Genomic DNA, 20,678 nt, shown 5'->3' with positions numbered 1-20,678 from the left:
TAAAGAGATTCCATTCTAGGGATCCAGAAAGTGATGTTATGAATATAATTTTTACAATTAATTTTAGGCCTAGAAGATATCTACGATTGATTTCAGATCCCAGAGTAAGGGCAGTATTTTTTAGAACTTCCATTTCAGCAAATTAAAAACAGAAATGTCCTCACTCTAATTTTTCCCCCTAGTTCTATTTATACATAGTTAAAATTAAGGGTTTGTAGAAAGAAAATAGAAAGGAGCATGTGAGATGTCATTTTTGATATATAATGGCTCCCCTTTGACATATTTGGCTCAGAACAGGATTTGGTAAATGATAACTCACTGTAATTGGCTTAGAGATTTAATTAGAAAAATTAGATACTGATTCTCGTCAAATGTGACAGGCCAATGTATTTCAGTATCAGTATACTGGTTTCCTACAAATAGTCCTCTATTCCTCTTCTTTCGTTTTTAGATTTTATTCTGTTTCCCTAAATTACAAAAATCTCAGATAAAGTGATTTAGAAATTACAGTGCCTATTTACTCTTTCATTTTCCCTGAAACACTATGCAAACTATAATATGTAGCTATAACATCCTGTATCAATTATGTTTAAGCATTTAGAAACTGTGGTGATTTATATATCTGATCTCCACAAATATGTAATTAGAGCCTTCTCCTCCTGGTAAAGTTGACTGCCTAATTCTGTTTTTGATTACACAGGGTAAAATGACTTGGGAAGTGAATGAGTATTACTGGCTTGGGAACACCAAAGTAGTTTAATAGATACTCCCCTAGACAAGTGACACTTTTCATTCTTTTCTTTTTTTAAAGAAAATGAGACTTTCCCCTTCTGACTCATTCTAACAATGTGTTGTCATAACGAGTTAAGACCAAAGGGAGTTTGGTGAAACTGGCAGACTTTATGGACAGTTTCAGCAAAATAGGATAACCATAGGGACATAATTGCCAAAAAAGAGCATAAATGAGTATCTGCTAATCAGGATTCTGCCTTTTCATGAAATGTTTAAGAGATGCTCTTACAAATGTTTTTTCAACTCTTCTATTCTTGTTAACTATCAATTTGCCTTTATTATTGTATCACTCTTCTTTGGGTCCCATTTGCAGGTGTTGTTCTCTAATAATATGGAGAGAGACAGCTTAATTACAGTGGAAATACATCTCTGGTCTCCAAAAACATTTTAGAGGGACTATTCCTGAAAAGCTGTCTTGTAGCAGCAAATTCTCTCTACTCTGTGTGTATTTTCTTACAGCCCAAACAAGTGCCCTTCTCTGGCCTTTGCCTGTTTTGCTTTTCCCTGAATTTTAACATTTACCTATGGGAGCCAGATTTCCCTCTGGGCTTTTTTTGGTTCTTTACATTCACACTTTTAACATAAAATATTCTCACCTTGCCATAGCTATTCCAACAACACAGCCTCCAACTATGGACCAGAACCCAATCCAGCCAGCATCAACCTGTTGGGAAAGAGGCAAACACATAATACAATACACTCATGCTGCAATTTAGAAAGCATGAAAATAAAGATCCTTTATAATCAATATATAATCCAATGTATAATATACATGTAATTATATATATATATATATATATATATATATAATTTAATATATAATCAATAGCTAAATGGCAACAAAATACTATTAAGAAAATGAATAACATGAAAGAATTCATGTGTGACTAATACAAATTTATCTTAGTAAACACATCTTTAACTTTCATTAACTTTTTACGGAATATTTGAATCAAAATAATGTCATAAGCAAATATTTTCAAATTTGTAATGCATGCCTAGCATTGTGCTTGGAACTCTTAAGAAAACGTGAAAAAGGACAGAAGACAGTCACTGACCTCAAGAAGTTTAAATATAATCAACATACAGGGAACTACTAGGAAATAATTAAATGCTGAAACAGTTGACATTAACTAAAAATAGAAGGGAGAGAAAGAGAAATGTGGGGTTGAGCACTTGGGGAGAGTGCAGAGAAAAAGAATTAGAGCTGGGTTTCAAATGTATAGCTCGCTCCACTCCTGAGAAAACATTTCCAACCCTGCCATTTACTAGCTTTGTGACCCTGGGCAAACTGTCTTCTTACCTATAAAAAATGGACTAAATGAGATAATTTGTGTACAGGACTTAGATCCTGTGGCCAGTATACAGGAAGTGTTCAATAAAGGTTAGCTGTTATTACCTGATGATGCTTCTCCATCTACCTAATGTCTTGTCTCTTCCTTTCATGGCCAAGCAATCTGCCTAGACTTCCCCATCACTCATGTATGTTTAACTCTTATTATGACTTGGCTTCTGTATGAACTCACACTCTAAATTTCAGTTTTCTCATTAGTAGAATGAGGATAACAAGGTTTTTTTTTAACAATTAAAGAAGTTAATAAAAAGTGCTCAATACATTTTAGTTAATTGCTGCTCCTACTGAAATTCCTTGTGTCCTTAATAGTATCAGTGGATCCTGACTCTTCTCCCTTCCCACGACCACCACCCTGCTTATTACTTTATTTCTTACCTCTGGACTCCTGTGATCGCTTCTTAAATTGTCTCCACAATTGATTCTGCCCACCATTGCCAGAGTAACTGACCCAACCATTCCACTATCCTACTCAAAAATAGTTACTGGCTTTCCGTGTGCCTAAAGAGCCAAGTCTAAACTTGGCCTGGCACTTGAGAGTTGCCCACATTAACTTTTGTCTTTTATTATTTTTCTAGTCATCTTTTGCATTATACCTGTGACAGAGATTGCTAGCTATTCACCAAAATATGTTATCTTCTTCTACCTGGGCATTTAGCTGGATTGCATGTCCCAGCTCCCATTCAATTAACCTGTGACTATGCAACTGAGTTCTCTTTAATGGAAAAGGGCAGAAGAAGTGCATCACCTCTAGACTAGAACCTGAAGACAGCTGTATGCTATGCTTTCTTTCCCTTTCTACCAGCTGGAACCCAGATGTGGTCACCCGGGCTCATCCATGCATGTAATGACAAGGTTATAGGGGAGAGAAGAGCTGCAAAGTAGAAGTAGTACATGTCTCTAATTCAGTGTGAGGAAAATAGTTGTCCCATCTAAGGACTAGTGTCCTACATTATTATGCAAACCCTCCTAGATTGCTATGTGAATTAGAAGTACATTTATTCTTAAGCCTCGGAATTTTGGGATTCTATTTATCATAGCAGCTTAGACCACTTTAAGTAATACAATAACTTTATACAGAGTCTTTCTGGTGTCAGAAGCAAAGATAAATGTTCTCAGGAGAAAGAGAATACCTTGAAGCTTAAATTATCTCCACCTTTTTTTCATACCATTGGCATTTGGGGCAGGAGAACTCTTTTCTGCAAAATTGCCATTCTCCATCATCTTTTAGCATCTGTCTAATGCCCATTTAATGTTATTAGGCCCCCACAAACATTGCCATCTCTCCCCTAGGTTGAGTGTGGTCCTGTCCTAGGCTAAGAGCCCCTGTGCATCTGACTACTGATCCTGGTCCTTGAAGCCCATTTTGCTTTTCAGCTTCCTTTATTCATGGAATTTACTTTAATTAATAACATTCTACCCATTAATTAATAAAAATATTTTCTTTGCTTTAATTTTTTCCCTTTCATTTAATTTTATATTTCACTTTCTTTAATACCTAGAGTGATTCATGGTCTCTGTATTTCTCAGAGTTTGTATGGAGAGAAATACCTGGAAGGGCTTCTCAGTGTTTATAACATGAATTTTGTGCTTGTTGTGAGGTTGGTGCCTCTAATCCCCATGTGGTTCAAGGATCAACTGTTATTTTAAATTGAATAATCAAATGAAAATCCTACTTAGTAAAACTTACAGAATGAATGAAGCTAAAGCTGTGTTTAAAAGGAAATGTATAGCTTTTAAATGCCTATATAGGAAAAGCTAAAAACAAAGGATCTAAGCCTTCACATCAAAAAGCTAAAAAAAAGGAGAGTGAAGTAACTACCCTCAAAAAAAACAAAAGAACAGTGAAATATAAAAACAAAACCAGCAATCGATGAAACTGAAAATATACATTCATTAAGGAGCCACTGGTGAAATTATTCAAGGAAAAAAACAAGAGAGAAGATAGTGATAATATCTGGAATCATATAATGACTTACTTGGAGACCTAATAAAATCATAAAATGATGCTGTGAAGAACTTATCAATACATTTGAAAACTGAAATGAAACTAGAAAGATACCATTTATCAAAACTGATACAAGCATAGATAGGAAATCTAAAAAATTTTATAACTATTAAAGAAATTTAATCTATATTAAATTTTTTCCACAAAGAAAACTAGAAGCCTTCATCAGTGAATTCAAATGAATATGGGAAAAACAAAACCTCAAACTACCAAACTTAAAGAAACTCTTCCAAAAACAGAAAAAGAGGAAACATTTCCTTACTTGTTTTTTGAGACTAGTAAAACTTTGATACTAAAATTAAAAGGACAGAAGGAAAATTATAATCCAATCTCATTCATGAATATAACTGCAAAAAATTCTAAACAAAGTATGAGTATATGGAATTCAGTGACACATAAAAAGTGTCATAAATCACTGACAAATTGGTTCTGTACAGGTACGCAATGTAGTTTAATATATGTAACAATAATATGTAATTTGCCACCTAAGTAGTGTAAAAGAGAAAAATATGATTATCTCAATGTTGAATTTTTATTATATGTATTTTTCTCCACCTGTTGTTAGTCACAAGTGATATGAATATATATGTAGGGAGGCCAAAGGATCAGATTATCACAATAAGTGAGTTTAACAAGGTTGTTGATACAAGATAAGCTGTATGTCCATTACTTACAAAAATCAACTATACTTCTATATCAACTATAGCTCTAAATCAATTATACCTCTGCCAGCCAACAGAAAATAAAACTTTAAATTTACCAATTATAATAGTTTTAAAAAGTATTAAGTACCTAGGAATAAATATAATAAATATATAGAATGTGTCTGTAAAAAATTATAAAGCATCATTCAGAGACCTCGGGACCTAAGTAAATGAAGGGAAATACAATGATAATAGTTTGGAAGACTCAATATTATAAAGGCCTTAATTCTAAAGCTAATCTATCGACTCAAAAAATTCTAATAAGAATCTCAATAAAGGGGAATATTTATTCTACTGGATACCAAAACTTATTATAACAGTAGAGTACTTAAGACAATTTGGATTTGGTGCAAAGATAGACATACAGACTAGAAGAAAAAAATAGTTTAGAAACATATCTGTGCACATAAGGGCACTTTATTATGACAAAAATGACAATGGAGAGCAATAGGGAAAAATGCTATTTTCAAAAATTGATATTAGGTTAATGAGTATCTATATATGGGGGAAAAAAAACTTAATCTCGATCTTATAACAAGCACAAAATTCAATTCTAAGTTTAAATGTGACAGGAATAACAGTAGAGCTTCTAGAACAGCACTGTCCAATAGAACTTTCTGTGACGACGGCATGTTCTGTATCTGCATTGTCCAATACGCTAGCCACAAGCTGCAATTCAAGTGCTATTGCGCACTTGAATAGTGGCTAGTGCCACTGAGGAAGTCAATTTGTATTTCATTTCAACTGATTTAAATTTCAAATTAAAGAGCCACATGTGGCTAGTGGCTACTGTACCAGACAAAAAGGTTCCACAAGATAACAGAGGGTAATATACCCTCAAAATAATATATTTATGAATCTGGAGCAAAGATTTCTCTCTTTTGAATTAATCTCTGCTAAATTCAACGTGTAGCCTACCTTCGAGTTGGTTTCTAAAGACTACTTTTAAAAAAATATGGACACATTTTCCTTTTTCCTGTATGTCTAATATTTTTGGTTTTGCTTTTTAACTGTTGCGGGCAACACAAAGCCATTATGGATTCTTTTATCTTTTTCTAAAACGGTTGACTTTTTGTGTTAATAGGTAGTTCAATTACTAACTGCCCACTATAGGCTTGATTTTGTGCTTTATTAGGGTAGATAAGTAGAAACCAAGGTGTTTCCCAAACCCTTCTCATTTAGTGGGCCTCAATCTCCGACTGATTTCTCTCAAGATTTCTTTCAGGGGTGGGTCTAAATAAAATAGGCCTTACTCTATTTAGGACATGGTCCTTAATTTTAAAGTTTGGCTTTTGTCTCAGCAGAAGTCCAAGTGTTACCAAGGTGTTAATGAGGTCTTACCCCTCTAGCTGGACCAGAACTTTTAAGAGCCCAGCACTGCTGCCCTCTACATCATTATTAAGCCTGAACAGATGTGAAATTAATGGCTCTTAACAAAATCCAGGAAGAGAACCATTATTGTTTATAACTGTTTCAAAAAGATCTGGCTTTTGCAACAGCATTTATCCAGACCTTGAAGCTAAAACCAAGAACATGTAGACGATATTTATAATTTAAATGACCTAAAAATACCTATAGCATATAAGAAAATAAAATGCTTACCTGGCTGACATGCACTGGTGTTAAAATTAAGTCCAGAACTCCAGACCAGCCAGCAAATACACCAAGTGGTATGGCATATGCTAAACCAATCATCAAAAATCTCAAATTGCTGTAAAATAGAAGAAAATAATCTCAGATCCAAAATCTAAAATTTAAACTCTTACAAAAAAATGTATGTCATTTGGACATTAGAGCACCAGAATCAGAAACAGAAAACATTTATCAGTTTATTAATAAACTCAAAGTTCTTTCTTTACATTTTTAACTTTTATAAGAATAATTTTTTGTCAAGGTTTATTATATATATGAATTACCAACAATATTTCATAGAATAAGTAGGTAGGTTCAGTTTAAAAAAGCTCTTATTTGAAAGGAAAAATTACTGTTTCTTCTCAAGAACAAGGTGGTGGGGGAAAAAACAAAGATTAAAAAGAAATATACAGGAGATCGGAGCCAAGATGGCAGCGTGAGTAGAGCGGCGGAAATCTCCTCCAAAAACCACATATATTTTTGAAAATACAACAAATACAACTCTTCCTAAAAGAGAGACCAGAAGACACAGGACAACAGCCAGACTACATCCACACCTGTGAGAACCCAGCGCCTCGTGAAGGGGGTTAGATACGAGCTGCAGCCTGGCGGGACCCGAGCGCCCCTCACCCCAGCTCCCGGCGGGAGGAGAGGAGTCGGAGCGGGGAGAGAGAGGGAGCCCAGGACTCCTAAATAGCCAGACCTAGCCATCCGCACCAGAGTGCAGACACAGTGTGTGCGTGGGGTGCTGGAAACTAGGGAAACAGGGCAGTAAGACATGTGAGTAGGTCCCCGCAGCCAGCGCCCCTGGGACAAAGAAAAGCGAGTGCTTTTAGAATGTCCTAAAGGGACAGGGACCCCACTGCTGGATGGAAGCGTCCCGGAACACTTAGCCCAGCGGCTGGGAATCCCGGGGAACTCTGGACACCCTAACCCCCTGGACAGCAGGGCAGCGCAGAGGCCCCTCACAGAGGTAAACAGCCTCCTGGCCATTTCCCCTCTGACATGGCTCTGCCATATTGGAGCAGCAGCCAGAGGCAGGCCACACCCACAGCAACTGCGGAGCTAAACTCCATAGTGGCCGGGTAAGAATCAGATGCCCCGTCTGCATGCAGCTGCCCAGCACAAGCCACTAGAGATCACTGTTCTCCCAGGAGAGGAAGGCCACAAACCAAGAAGAAGGGATGTTCTCACAGCCATCACTTGCACCAGCTCTGAAGACTATCTCTACCGCCATGAAAAGGCAGAAGAATTTGATACAGACCAAAATCACAACCCCTGAGAAGGAGATAGACCTAACCAGTCTTCCTGAAAAAGAATTCAAAATAAAAATCATAAATATGCTGACGGAGCTGCAGAAAAATATACAAGAGCTAAGGGATGACGTCTGGAGGGAGATTACAGAAGTGAAACAATCTCTGGAAGGATTTATAAGCAGAATGGATAAGATGCAAGAGGCCATTGATGGAATAGAAACCAGAGAACAGGAACGCATAGAAGCTGATGCAGAGACTCTCTACACAATAAAAGGATCTCCAGGAATGAAACAATGTTAAGAGAACTGTGTAAACAATCCAAAAGGAACAATATCCGCATTATAGGGGTACCAGAAGAAGAAGAGAGAGAAAAAAGTGAAAGAAAGTGTTTTTGAAGAACGAATTGCTGAGAACTTCCCCAAACTGGGAGAGGAAATAGTTGCTCAGTCTATGGAAGCACACAGAACTCCCAACAGAAGGGACCCAAAGAGGACAACACCAAGACACATAATAATCAAAATGGCAAAGATCAAGGACAAGGACAGAGTATTAAAGGTAGCCAGAGAGAGAAAAAAGGTAACCTAGAAAGGAAAACCCATCAGGCTCTCATCAGACTTCTCAACAGAAACCTTACAGGCCAGAAGAGAATGGCATGATATATTTAATGCAATGAAACAGAAGGGCCTTGAACCAAGGATACTGTATCCAGCACAATTATCATTTAAATATGAAGGAGGGATTAAAAAATTCCCAGACAAGCTAAAGTTGAGGGAATTTGCCTCCCACAAACAACCTCTACAGGGTATTTTAGAGGGACTGCTCTAGATGGGAGCACTCCTAAAAAGAGCACAAAACACCCAACATATGAAAAATGGAGGAGGAGGAATAAAAAGGGAGAGAAATAATCATCAGACTGTGTTTATAATAGCTCAATAAGTGAGTTAAGTTAGACAGTAAGGTAGTAAAGAAGCTAACCTTGAACCTGTGGTAACCACAAATCTAAAGCCTGCAATGGCAATAAGTACGTATCTTTCAATAATCACCCTAAATGCAAATGTACTGAATGCACCAATCAAAAGACACAGAGTAATAGAATGGATAAAAAAGAAGACCCATCTATATGCTGCTTACAAGAGACTCACCTCAAACCCAAAGACATGCACAGATTAAAAGTCAACGGATGGAAAAAGATATTTCATGCAAACAACAGGGAGAAAAAAGCAGGTGTTGCAATACTAGTATCAGACAAAATAGACTTCAAAACAAAGAAAGTAACAAGAGATAAAGAAGGACACTACATAATGATAAAGGGCTGAGTCCAACAAGAGGATATAATCATTATAAACATATATGCACCCAACAGAGGAGCACCAATATATGTGAAACAAATACTAACAGAATTAAAGGAGGAAAAAGAATGCAATGCATTCATTTTGGGAGACTTTAACACATCACTCACTCCAAAGGACAGATCCACCAGACAGAAAATAAGGACACAGAGGCACTGAACAACACACTAGAACAGATGGACCTAATAGACATCTATAGAATTCTACATCCAAAAGCAACAGGATAGACATTCTTCTCAAGTACACATGGAACATTCTCCAGAAAAGACCACATACTAGGCCACAAAAAGAGCCTCAGTAAATTGCAAAAGACTGAAATCCTACCACCCAACTTTTCAGACCACAAAGGCATAAAACTAGAAATAAATTGTACAAAGAAAGCAAAAAGGCTCACAAACATATGGAGGCTTAAAAACATGCTCCTAAATAATCAATGGATCAACGACCATATTAAAATGGAGATCCAACAATATATGGAAACAAATGACAACAACACAAAGCCACAACTTATGTGGGACGCAGCAAAAGCAGTCTTAAGAGGAAAGTATATAGCAATCCAGGCATAGTTAAAGAAGGAAGGATAATCTCAAATGAATAGTCTAATGTCACAATTATCGAAACTGGAAAAAGAAGAACAAATGAGGCCTAAAGTCAGCAGAAGGAGGGACATAATAAAGATCAGAGAAGAAATAAACAAAATTGAGAAGAATAAAACAATAGAAAAAAATCAATGAAACCAAGAGCTGGTTCTTTGAGAAAATAAACCAAATAGACAAGCCTCTAGCCAGACTTATTAAGAGAAAAAGAGAGTCAACACACATCAAAAGAATCAGAAACTAGAAAGGAAAAATCACAACAGAACCCAAAGAAATACAAAGAATTATTAGAGAATACTATGAAAACCTATATGCTAACAAGCAGGGAAACCTAGGAGAAATGGACAACTTCCTAGAAAAATACAACCTTCCAAGACTTACCCAGAAAGAAACAGAAAATCTAAACAGACCAATTACCAGCAACGAAATTGAAGGGGTAATCAAAAAACTACCCAAGAACAAAACCCCCGGGCCAGATGGATTTACCTCGGAATTTTATCAGACATACAGAGAAGACATAATACCCATTCTCCTTAAAGTTTTCCAAAAAATAGAAGAGGGAATACTCCCAAACTCATTCTATGAAGCCAACATCACGCTAATACCAAAACCAGGCAAAGACCCACCAAAAAAGAAAACTACAGACCAATATTCCTGATGAACGTAGATACAAAAATACTCAACAAAATATTAGCAAACCGAATTCAAAAATACATCAAGAGGATCATACACCATGACCAAGTGGGATTCATCCCAGGGATGCAAGGATGGTACAACAGTTGAAAATGCATCAACATCATCCACCACATCAACAAAAAGAAGGACAAAAACCATATGATCATCTCCATAGATGCTGAAAAAGCATTTGACAAAATTCAACATCCATTCATGATAAAAACTCTCAACAAAATGGGCATAGAGGGCAAGTACCTCAACATAATAAAGGCCATATATGATAAACCCACAGCTAACATCATACTGAACAGCAAGAAGCTGAAAGCTTTTCCTCTGAGATCGGGAACAAGACAGGGATGCCCACTTTCCCCACTGTTATTCAACATAGTACTGGAAGTCCTAAGCCACAGCAATTAGACAAAACAAAGAAATACAAGGAATCCAGATTGGTAAAGAAGAAGTCAAACTGTCACTATTTGCAGATGACATGATATTGTACATAAAAAACCCTAAAGACTCCACTCCAAAACTACTAGAATTAATATCGGAATTCAGCAAAGTTGCAGGATACAAAATTAACACACAGAAATCTGTAGCTTTCCTATACACTAACAATGAACTAATAGAAAGAAAAATCAGGAAAACAATTCCATTCACAATAGCAGCAAAAAAGAATAAAATACCTAGGAATAAACCTAACCAAGGAAGTGAAAGGCCTATACCTTGAAAACTACAAGACACTCTTAAGAGAAATTAAAGAGGTCACTAACAAATGGAAACTCATCCCATGCTCCTGGCTAGGAAGAATTAATATCGTCAAAATGGCCATCCTGCCCAAAGCAATATACAGATTCAATGCAATCCCTATCAAATTACCAACAGCATTCTTCAATGAACTGGAACAAACAGTTCAAAAATTCATATGGAACCACCAAAGACCCCAAATAGCCAAAGCAATCCTGAGAAGGAAGAATAAAGTTGGGGGGATCTCGCTCCCCAACTTCAAGCTCTACTACAAAGCCATAGTAATCAAGACAATTTGGTACTGGCAAAAGAACAGAGCCACAGACCATTGGAGCAGAATAGAGACTCCAAACATTAACCCAAACATATATGGCCAATTAATATACAATAAAGGAGCCATGGACATACAATGGGGAAATGACAGTCTCTTCAACAGATGGTGCTGGCAAAACTGGACAGCTACATGTAAGAGAATGAAACTGGATCACTGTCTATCCCCATACACAAAAGTAAATTCGAAATGGATCAAAGACCTGAACGTAAGGCATGAAACCATAAAACTCTTAGAAAAAAGCATAGGCAAAAATCTCATGGACATAAACATGAGTGACTTCTTCATGAACATACCTCCCCGGGCAAGGGAAACAAAAGCAAAAATGAACAAGTGGGACCATATCAAGCTAAAAAGCTTCTGTAGAGCAAAGGACACCATCAATAGAACAAAAAGGAACCCTACAGTATGGGAGAATATATTCATAAATGACAGATCCGATAAAGGGTTGACATCCAAAATATATAAAGAGCTCACACACCTCAACAAACAAAAAGCAAATAATCCAATTAAAAAATGGGCAGAGGAGCTGAATAGACAGTTCTCTAAAGAAGAAATTCAGATGGCCAACAGACACATGAAAAGATGCTCCACATCGCTTGTCATCAGAGAAATGCAAATTAAAACCACAATGAGGTATCACCTCACACCAGTGAGGATCGCCATCATTGAAAAGACAAACAACAACAAATGTTGGCGAGGTTGTGGAGAAAGGGGATCCCTCCTGCACTGCTGGTGGGAATGTAAATTAGTTCAACCATCGTGGAAAGCAGTATGGAGGTCCTCAAAATGCTCAAAATAGAAATACCATTTGACCCAGGAATTCCACTTCTAGGAATTTACCCTAAGAATGCAGCATTCCAGTTTGAAAAAGACAGATGCACCCCTATGTTTATCGCTGCACTATTTACAACAGCCAAGATATGGAAGCAACCTAAATGTCCATCAGTAGATGAATGGATAAAGAAGATGTGGTACATACACACAATGGAATATTACTTAGCCATGAGAAAAAAACAGATCCTACCATTTGCAACAACATGGATGGAGGTAGAGATGGTATTATGCTCAGTGAAATAAGCCAGGTGGAGAAAGACAAGTACCAAATGATTTCATTCATCTGTGGAGTATAACAACAAAGCAAAAACGGAAGGAACAAAATAGCAGCAGAATCACAGAACCCAAGAATGGACTAATAGTTACCAAAGGGAAAGGGACTGGGGAGGATGGGTGGGAAGGGAGGGACAAGGGTGGGGAAAAAGAAAGGGGGCATTACGATTAGCATGTATAGTGTTGGGGGGAGCACAGTGAGGGCGGTGCAACACAGAGAAGACAAGTAGTGATTTTACAGCATCTTATTATGCTGATGGACAGAGACTGTGAAGGGGTATGTGGGGGAGAGTTGGTGAAGGGGGGAGCCTAGTAAACATAATGTTCTTCATGTAATTGTAGATTAATGATACCAAAAAAAATTATATAAACTTACAATTAAGAGCTATATTAAAAACAAGGACAGTAAGTAAAAAAAAAAAAAGTAAAGAAATGTACAATTTGCTAGCTTCATTACTTTCAGGGAGCAGCTTTAACTTTCATTTTATTATTATTAAAGATTTTATTTAAAAAGTTATAGGTAATACAATTCAAGTGGCTCAAACTCAAACAGGTATGAAAATATAGGAGATAAAAATATCTCTCCCTTTCCTGCTCTTCCCCCAATTACCAATGTTAGCATTTTCTTGGGTAACATCCAGAAATATTTCAAAATATACAAGCCAATACAAATATACATATACATAGTTTCTCCCATCTTTTTACATAAATGGTAGCATATTACAACTATTTGCTGAATTTCACTTTCTTAACTCAGTCTCAGAGGTTTTCATAGTTTAAATATATATAGCTTCTCCATTCTTTCTTATAGATGGATAGCATTCCATTTATGTTGGTATATCAAATTTATTTAACCAGCTCCCTACTGAGATATATAGTTTAGTTCCTTTGTTCTTAGAGTCATTTCAAATGTGCACTAGTACACTTGGAGAACTGATTTCTAGAAGTGCAATTGCCATGCCAAAGAGTATGTGTATTTACAAGTTGAATAGATAATGCCAAATGCCTTCTACAGAAACTGTACTTCTATGTAACTATCAAAATAGCTAACATAAAAACATAGTAATGACACCAAAGTCTGGTAAAGATGCACAGAAACTGGATGACTCACATAGTGCTTGTGGTAAGGAAAAATGGTATAGCCACTCTGGAAAATAGTTTGGCAGTTAAAAAAAAAGAAGGAAAAAAAGAGACCCTAACCATGCAACTACCGTGTAATCCTGCAATTGCACTCCTGAGCATTTATCCCAGAGAAATGAAAAACAGTGTTCACACAAAAACTGGTGTACAAATATTTACAGCAGCTTATTTGTAATAGTCAAAAAAATCTAGAAACTACCCAGATGTCCTTCAACAGGTGAATGGTTAAACAAACTGTGCAAATCCATACCATGGGACACTACTCAGTAATAAAAAGGAATTAACTATTGCTACATAAAACCGCCTCTGGGTGACTCTCTTAGAGAATTACGGTGAGTGAGAAAAGCCAGTCCCAAAATTTTATGTACTATATGATCCCAAATATATAACAACTTTGAAGTGATAACATTATAGTAATGTAAAACAGATTAGGGTTTGCCAGTGGTTAAGGAGTAGAGTGGGAGGGAAGTAGGTGAGCTACAAAAAGCCTAAAGGAGGGATCCTTGTGATGATGGAAATGTTGTGTATCCTGATTGTATCAATTCAATTTTCTGGTTGTGGTACTGTACTATAGCTTTGTAAGATGTTAATATTGGGGGAAACTGGGTAGAGTCCATGTACCTCTCTCTATTATTTCCTACAACTGCATGTGCATCTACAATTATCTAAAAAGAAAACGTTTAATTTAAAAATGTATTACAAATTACATAGCACTCACAATAACTATTTAAAAAATTTAAACTATAAATGATCTGGGAGTAAACCAGGAAGGTCCACGATCTGGGGGAGGAACAACCTTTGATTTAATTAAAGGCACAGAAGATGATCTGAATACATGGAGAGACAGTCCATGCTTTCAATTCACCCTAAATTAATCTATAAATTCAATGCAGTCACAATTAAAATTCTAGTTGAATTTTTTAGAAACTCAAGAAATATGTCTGAAGTTTATATGGAAGAATAGAAGTCCTTGGAAAATTAACTCATATTTTAAAAAATATGAAAAAGGAGGCCATTGTCTTATCAGATGTTAAGACAAACCACATAGCCAGAGTAACAAAAATTTTATGCACTTAGCTGAATAACAAGAACACTGACAAAGCAAAACAAACAAACAGCAACAGACTCATAGACACTGAGAAGTGACTAGTGGTTACTAGAAGTGACATGAGGAAGGGGTTTGGGTGACTGGGTGAAACAGGTGAAGGGGATAAAGGGGCACACAATCTTAATCATAACATAAATTAGTCACAAGGATGAAAGTACAGCATGGAGGATATAGCCAATGATTCTGTAGCATCTCACTATGTTGACAGTAATTACACTACCTGGGATGAGCATTTAATAATGTATATAACCGTTGAAGCACTATGTTGTATACTTTTAACCAATATAATATTGTTTATCAACATACTTCAATTAAAAAAAAAGCCCAACAAACCAGAACACTGGAGAACAGAGACCTAAGACACAAAAACCCAATATACAGTAAAAGTGGCACTACAAATCAAAGGGCTAAGGATTGCATAGTGCTAGTTCATTTTATGGAGAAAGACAAAACCCCTCTATCACTAGTTAACACCACTAAGGTGTTATTCTAGTTGGATTGAAAGACCTAAATGTGAAAGATAAGACCAGAAAGTTGATAATTAAGGAATCCATGGACAAAATTAGTAGACAGATGACAGAATGGGAACAGGTATTTGGACATTTTTAATATACAAGGAACTTATCTCTAGAATATATAATTAAGAAAAAGACAGCAACTACAAGTAAGAAATGGGCAGAAGCTATGAAGAGGGATTTACAGTAGATCAAACTTACAAGGCAAAAAATCACATATTAAGAGTCTCAAACTTATTAACTCTCCACTCATCAAACATTAAGCCAACATATTAAGGGAGAGAAATGTTTCCACTAGGCTGTACAGGTAAATGTATGTTAAGAGATGGGAATCATATGGATAGTATGTAAACAATTGTGGCGTGAACTTTGGAACATGACCGTTGATATTTTTTTGTCCAGACAATGGAACTGGAATCTAGAGAAGCAGTTATTCTGACTAATCCAAGATGTAATCATTTCAGAAGTTCTTTGAAGGACCAGAGAAAATCATTTTGGTAGGCTAGAGGAACGGGGTGTGGCAGGCCCAAAAAACTCCCCGGAGAGCCAAGGGTAGAAGCAGGCAATCCTGCAGCATAAACAATGAAATGGAAGGAGACAAAGGAATTGGTCAAACAGACAACTGCATTGGTGAAAAGGGTTTTCTATAGTCTTCTCTATAATAAGATAATATTTATATTTACATACTACAATATCTTAAAATTTACAGTTTAAGCAGTGAACAAAGATCTTGACTCTAGTGTAATTAGAAACAAACACAGGGTATAAGTTGTTTTTCCTTGTACAATCTTTTACCTAACTCCTTTAGTTTAAAATCCTTCAGTCTTCCACTTTAAAGTCTTTCAATTACTTACAACCTGATTAATAGGTTGCTGAAAAATTACTATCTTAAATTACCTTAAATAAATGTGATGTTATCCTAGCGTGCTATCAAAACCATTCAGTGACTCTAAGTATATTTACCTTAATAATCTACAGAAGCTCCGCCGATAACTCAACCGCTGGCTAGCTGCAGCAACACTGGGAGGAAGAGGAGGCCGGGGTGGGAAATAAGCTAGTGTTGCAGCAAATAGTAAGCAAACAACTCCAAATTCTGGAGGGGAAAAAAAAAAAGAGTAAAATGCTAACCAAACAATAGAAAAAGTTCGATATTCCAAATATTTATTTATCTAACAAATATTTATTTATTGAGCATCAACTAAGCTCTAGGCATATAAAGATAAGCAAAATACAGAACCTAGCCAAGATAGCTCAGTCTTGTGAGAAAGATGGATATGTAAATATACAAATTTCAACAGGTAAGAAGTCATACTAGAAGCAAAGAAGTATGGTGGTACTATAATACCCCACACAGACAAGAGACTGAGTAAGTAAAGAGATGTTACTCTGCGGAAAACACATTAAAAACCACAGTACCACAGTATAAAAAGAGATTTGAAACAGACGTAGGATGATGGCCTAATAAGTACGGTACTCAGAAAGGAAGAATATGACAGAGAAATTGGTAAGAACAGAATAGGGGGTTTATTTGATCAATGATACTATATTTTGATGTACAGTGTATAAATAGGCTGTATAGGGAATTTGAACAATCAGGAAAGCATCCAAAAATAAGAAACTGAGAGGTAAAAAATTAAATACGAGACTAGTTAACATAGAATATTAAAGAATTATAGGTAAAATGGACACCTAAACAATTTTAGTTTGTCACCATTACAGAAGGGAAAGTCCCTAGGAATCCTGATCATTCCCTGGCATTTCTGGTACTTGGAAGTCCCCGCTTTTGTTAACTGCACAGTTTTGTAGAAGAGCAAAACTCCAGTAGAAAAGTCGGGAAACTTGGAGTAGAGAGCCTACCTATGCCGTTAATTTGTAACTTGAATGAGTCCCTTATTCTTTCTGGGTCAATAAGGGGTTTGGACTAAAAATGACTAGTTCTAGAGGTCCTTTCAGTTGAATTATTCTAATTCTAGGGCTACATTCATAGCAAAAGTTACAATATTCATGTAAGACACTTAACCACAGATAATATCTTTATTCTTTGTCAATCTGAGGAGCAAGAAGAAGTTAATGCGTTATTTTGATTTACAGTTCTATGAATGAGCATTTTCCACATGCTTACTGGCCATTTGTATTTCTTCTGTGATTGCCTTGTTCATATTCTTTGCCCTTCTTTCTTCTGGCATTTTTGTAAACAGCTTCACTGAGATATAATTCAGGTAAGATACAATTTACACATTTGAAGTGCACAATTCAATGGTCTGAATATTCACAGAATTATGCAACCCTCATCACAATCCATTTTAGAACTTTTTCATTATCCCAAAAGGACACTTTGTACCCATTACCACACCCTTGTCCCTCCCCACCAAATCTCTCAGCCCTAGGCATCCACTCATTAACCTACCTTCAGTCTCTATGGATTTGAATATAATGGTCTTTTCACTTAGATGGAATCATATAATGTGTGGTCTTTTGTGACTGGCTGCTTTCATGTAGCATATTTTCAAGGTTCAATCATGTTGGAGCACGTATCAGTACTTTAATTCTTTTTTATTGCCAAATGATATTCCATTGAATGGACATACCACATTTTTTATCCATCTAGTTGATAGACATTTGGGTGTTTTCACATTTTGGCTATTATGAATAATATTATTTTGACCATTAGTATGAAAACTTTGCATGGATGTATGTTCTCATTTCACTGATGTATATACCTAGGAATAGAAGTGCTGGGTCATATGGTAATCTATGTTTAACAGTTTCAGAAACTGCCAAACTGTTTTCAAAGTGACTGGACCATTTGATATCCCTGCCAATGTATGAAGGGTTCTGATTTTTCCAGTTTCTTCCCAACATTTGTTATTTTCCATTTTATTGGCTTATTACAGTCATCTTATTGGGCGTGAAGTATATCTTATTTTGGTTTTGATTTGTACTTCCATAATGATGAGCATCTTTTCATGTGCTTGTTACCCATCTGTTTATCTTCTCAATAAATATCTATTTGGGTAATTTGCCCATTTTTTAACTGGGTTGTCTTTTTGTTAAGTTGTAATAATTCTTTATATATTCTGGATACAAGCCTCTTTCTTATCAGATGATGATTTGCAACTATTTTCTCTCATCCTGAGTTGTCTTTTCACTTTGTTGATGGTGTCCTTTGAAGCACAAGTTTTTAATTTGCTGAAATCTAAGTTTTTCTTGTCTATTTTTTCTTTTGTCACTTGCGCACTTGGTGTCCTTTATAAAAAGACTTTGCCTAACTCAAGGTCACAAAGACTTATTCCTATGTTTTCTCCTAAGAGTTTTACAGTTTCAGTTCTTGTATTTAGGTTTATGATCCATTGTGAGTTAATTTTTCTGTATGTTGTAAAGAAGGGGTTCAAATTGATTCTCTTAAATGTGGATATCCAGTTATTTCAGCACTATTTGTTGAAAAGGGCTATTCTTCCCCACTGAATTGTCTTGGTATCCTTGTGAAAAGTTAAATGACATAAATGTAATGGTTTATTTTTTAGAATCTCATTTCCGTTCCATTGATTTATGTCTATCCTGATGCTAGTACCATGCTATCTTGTTAAGTGTAGTGTGTTTTTTCCTACACAATAGTACACAGCAGTAATAATACAACTTCTTTCAGGTTCCTGGACCAGATTCCAATGCACTTGTGTGTGGGAGGGCATCTTCCCACGCACACCACCAAGCAGTTCTCCAACAGGTGTTTGAGAACTCAACTCAGTTCTAATGTTTTCTGCCAGGGGATAGAACCAGATTCCCTGGGTAAGGGCTCCGTTCTACAAGACTGCCCTCCACCCCCGACTCCAGACGCTGGTCACAAGCCCCAGGCTACTGATTGGAAGTTCCATCGACCCCTCCCTTAGGTTTGATTAATTTGCTAGAGTGGCTCACAGAGCTCAGGGAAACATGGCTACCAGTTTAATATGGGATACCATAAAGGATACAAGTTAACAGCCAGATAAAGGATACACAGAGCAAGGTCCCAAATAAAGCAGCTTTATTCTTGTGGAACTTGGGGCCTGGCTTGGTAGCACATGGAAGCTTTCCAGTTCCCCAAGCATGGAAGCTCTCTGACAGAGAAGCAGGATTCAAGAGAAAGCACAATTCTCAGGGTTTTTGTGACGGCTTAATTGCATAGTCATGATTGACTACATCATTGGCCACTGGCTGATTCAACCTCCAGCCCCTGCCTTTGCATGGTGTCCAAAAGTCTCTGATTAACATGACAAGACACCCATTTCACCATTAAGGCTCTGAAGTGTTTTCAGGAACTGTGGGTCAAAACCAGACATACCCAGGAAATACATATTTGGCCATCTAAATGACCAAATGTGTATTTCTTATAACTCATTATATTGCATGCAGCTTTGTAGTAAGTTTTGAAATTGGGAAGTATGAGTTCTCCAACTTTGTTCTTTCTCATGATTGTTTTGGCTATGCTGGGTCCCTTGTATTTCCATATAAATTTCAGGGTGATTTTGTCAATTTCTGCAACAGAGGCCAGCTGGAATATTAATAGGGGTTTTACTGAATTTGTAGATAAATTTGGGGAGTGTTATATCTTCAAAATATTATACCTTCCAACACATGAACATGGTATGTCTTTTTATTTCTTTAGATCATCTTTAATTTCCTTCAACAGTGTGTAATCTTCACAAATTTTACATTTATTTTGTTAAATTTATTCTAAATATTTATTCTTTTTGAGGATACTATAAACTGAATTGTTATCCTTATTTCATGTTTGGATTGTTTGTTGCTAATGTACATAATTACAATTTTTACATATTGGTTTGGCATCCTAAAACTTGTTTTTTTTTTTTTTTTTAAGATGAATTTGCTCATTCTTGCTGAACTTGATTTTTAGATCTAATAGTTTTTTAGGGCATTCCAGAGGATATTCTACATTTAAGATCATGACATTTGTAACAGAGATACTTTTCCTTTTTCTTTTTCCATCTAGATGCCTTTTTCTTTTTGTTGCTCAGTGATCCCATTTAGAACCACCAGCACAATGTTAAATAGACATGGCAAGAGTAGACATCCCTGTCTTGTTCCTGGACTCTGAGGAAATGCATTTAGTTTTTGACCATTAAATATGATATTATCTGTGGGTTTTTATTAGGCTGAGAGAGCTCTTGCCTATTTCTAATTTGTTGAGTGTTTTTATCCTGAGAGGATGTTGGATTTGTTAACACAGATTTTGAATCTATTACGATGATCACAGGGTTTTTCTCCTTTGGACTACTGATATGGCACATTACATCAGTTAAGAGTGTTGAATGTTAAACCAACCTGCATCCTAGGAATAAGTCTCATTTGGTTATGGTGTATAATCTTTAT

At 36.2% G+C, this 20,678-nt stretch overlaps 1 protein-coding gene across 2 annotated transcripts in view; it reads right to left on the bottom strand.

Moving 5' to 3' along the window:
- Positions 1 to 20,678, bottom strand: part of SLC49A4 (solute carrier family 49 member 4) — an 89,930-nt gene that overhangs the window by 39,130 nt on the left and 30,122 nt on the right. For both annotated transcript variants that reach the window (XM_036883491.2, XM_036883492.2), the window contains exons 4-6: positions 16,275 to 16,404; positions 6,458 to 6,566; positions 1,389 to 1,456 (exon numbers count right to left, since the gene is read on the bottom strand). In XM_036883491.2, coding sequence (XP_036739386.1) covers positions 1,389 to 1,456; positions 6,458 to 6,566; positions 16,275 to 16,404 — 307 coding nt within the window. The remainder of the gene's footprint in view (positions 1 to 1,388; positions 1,457 to 6,457; positions 6,567 to 16,274; positions 16,405 to 20,678) is intronic.

This window comes from Manis pentadactyla, chromosome 1 (genome assembly GCF_030020395.1).
Source record: "Manis pentadactyla isolate mManPen7 chromosome 1, mManPen7.hap1, whole genome shotgun sequence".
Classification (NCBI taxonomy): Eukaryota; Metazoa; Chordata; class Mammalia; order Pholidota; family Manidae; genus Manis; species Manis pentadactyla.
Note: the sequence above shows the minus strand (reverse complement) of the source record. Positions and strands in the feature narration are given on the sequence as shown.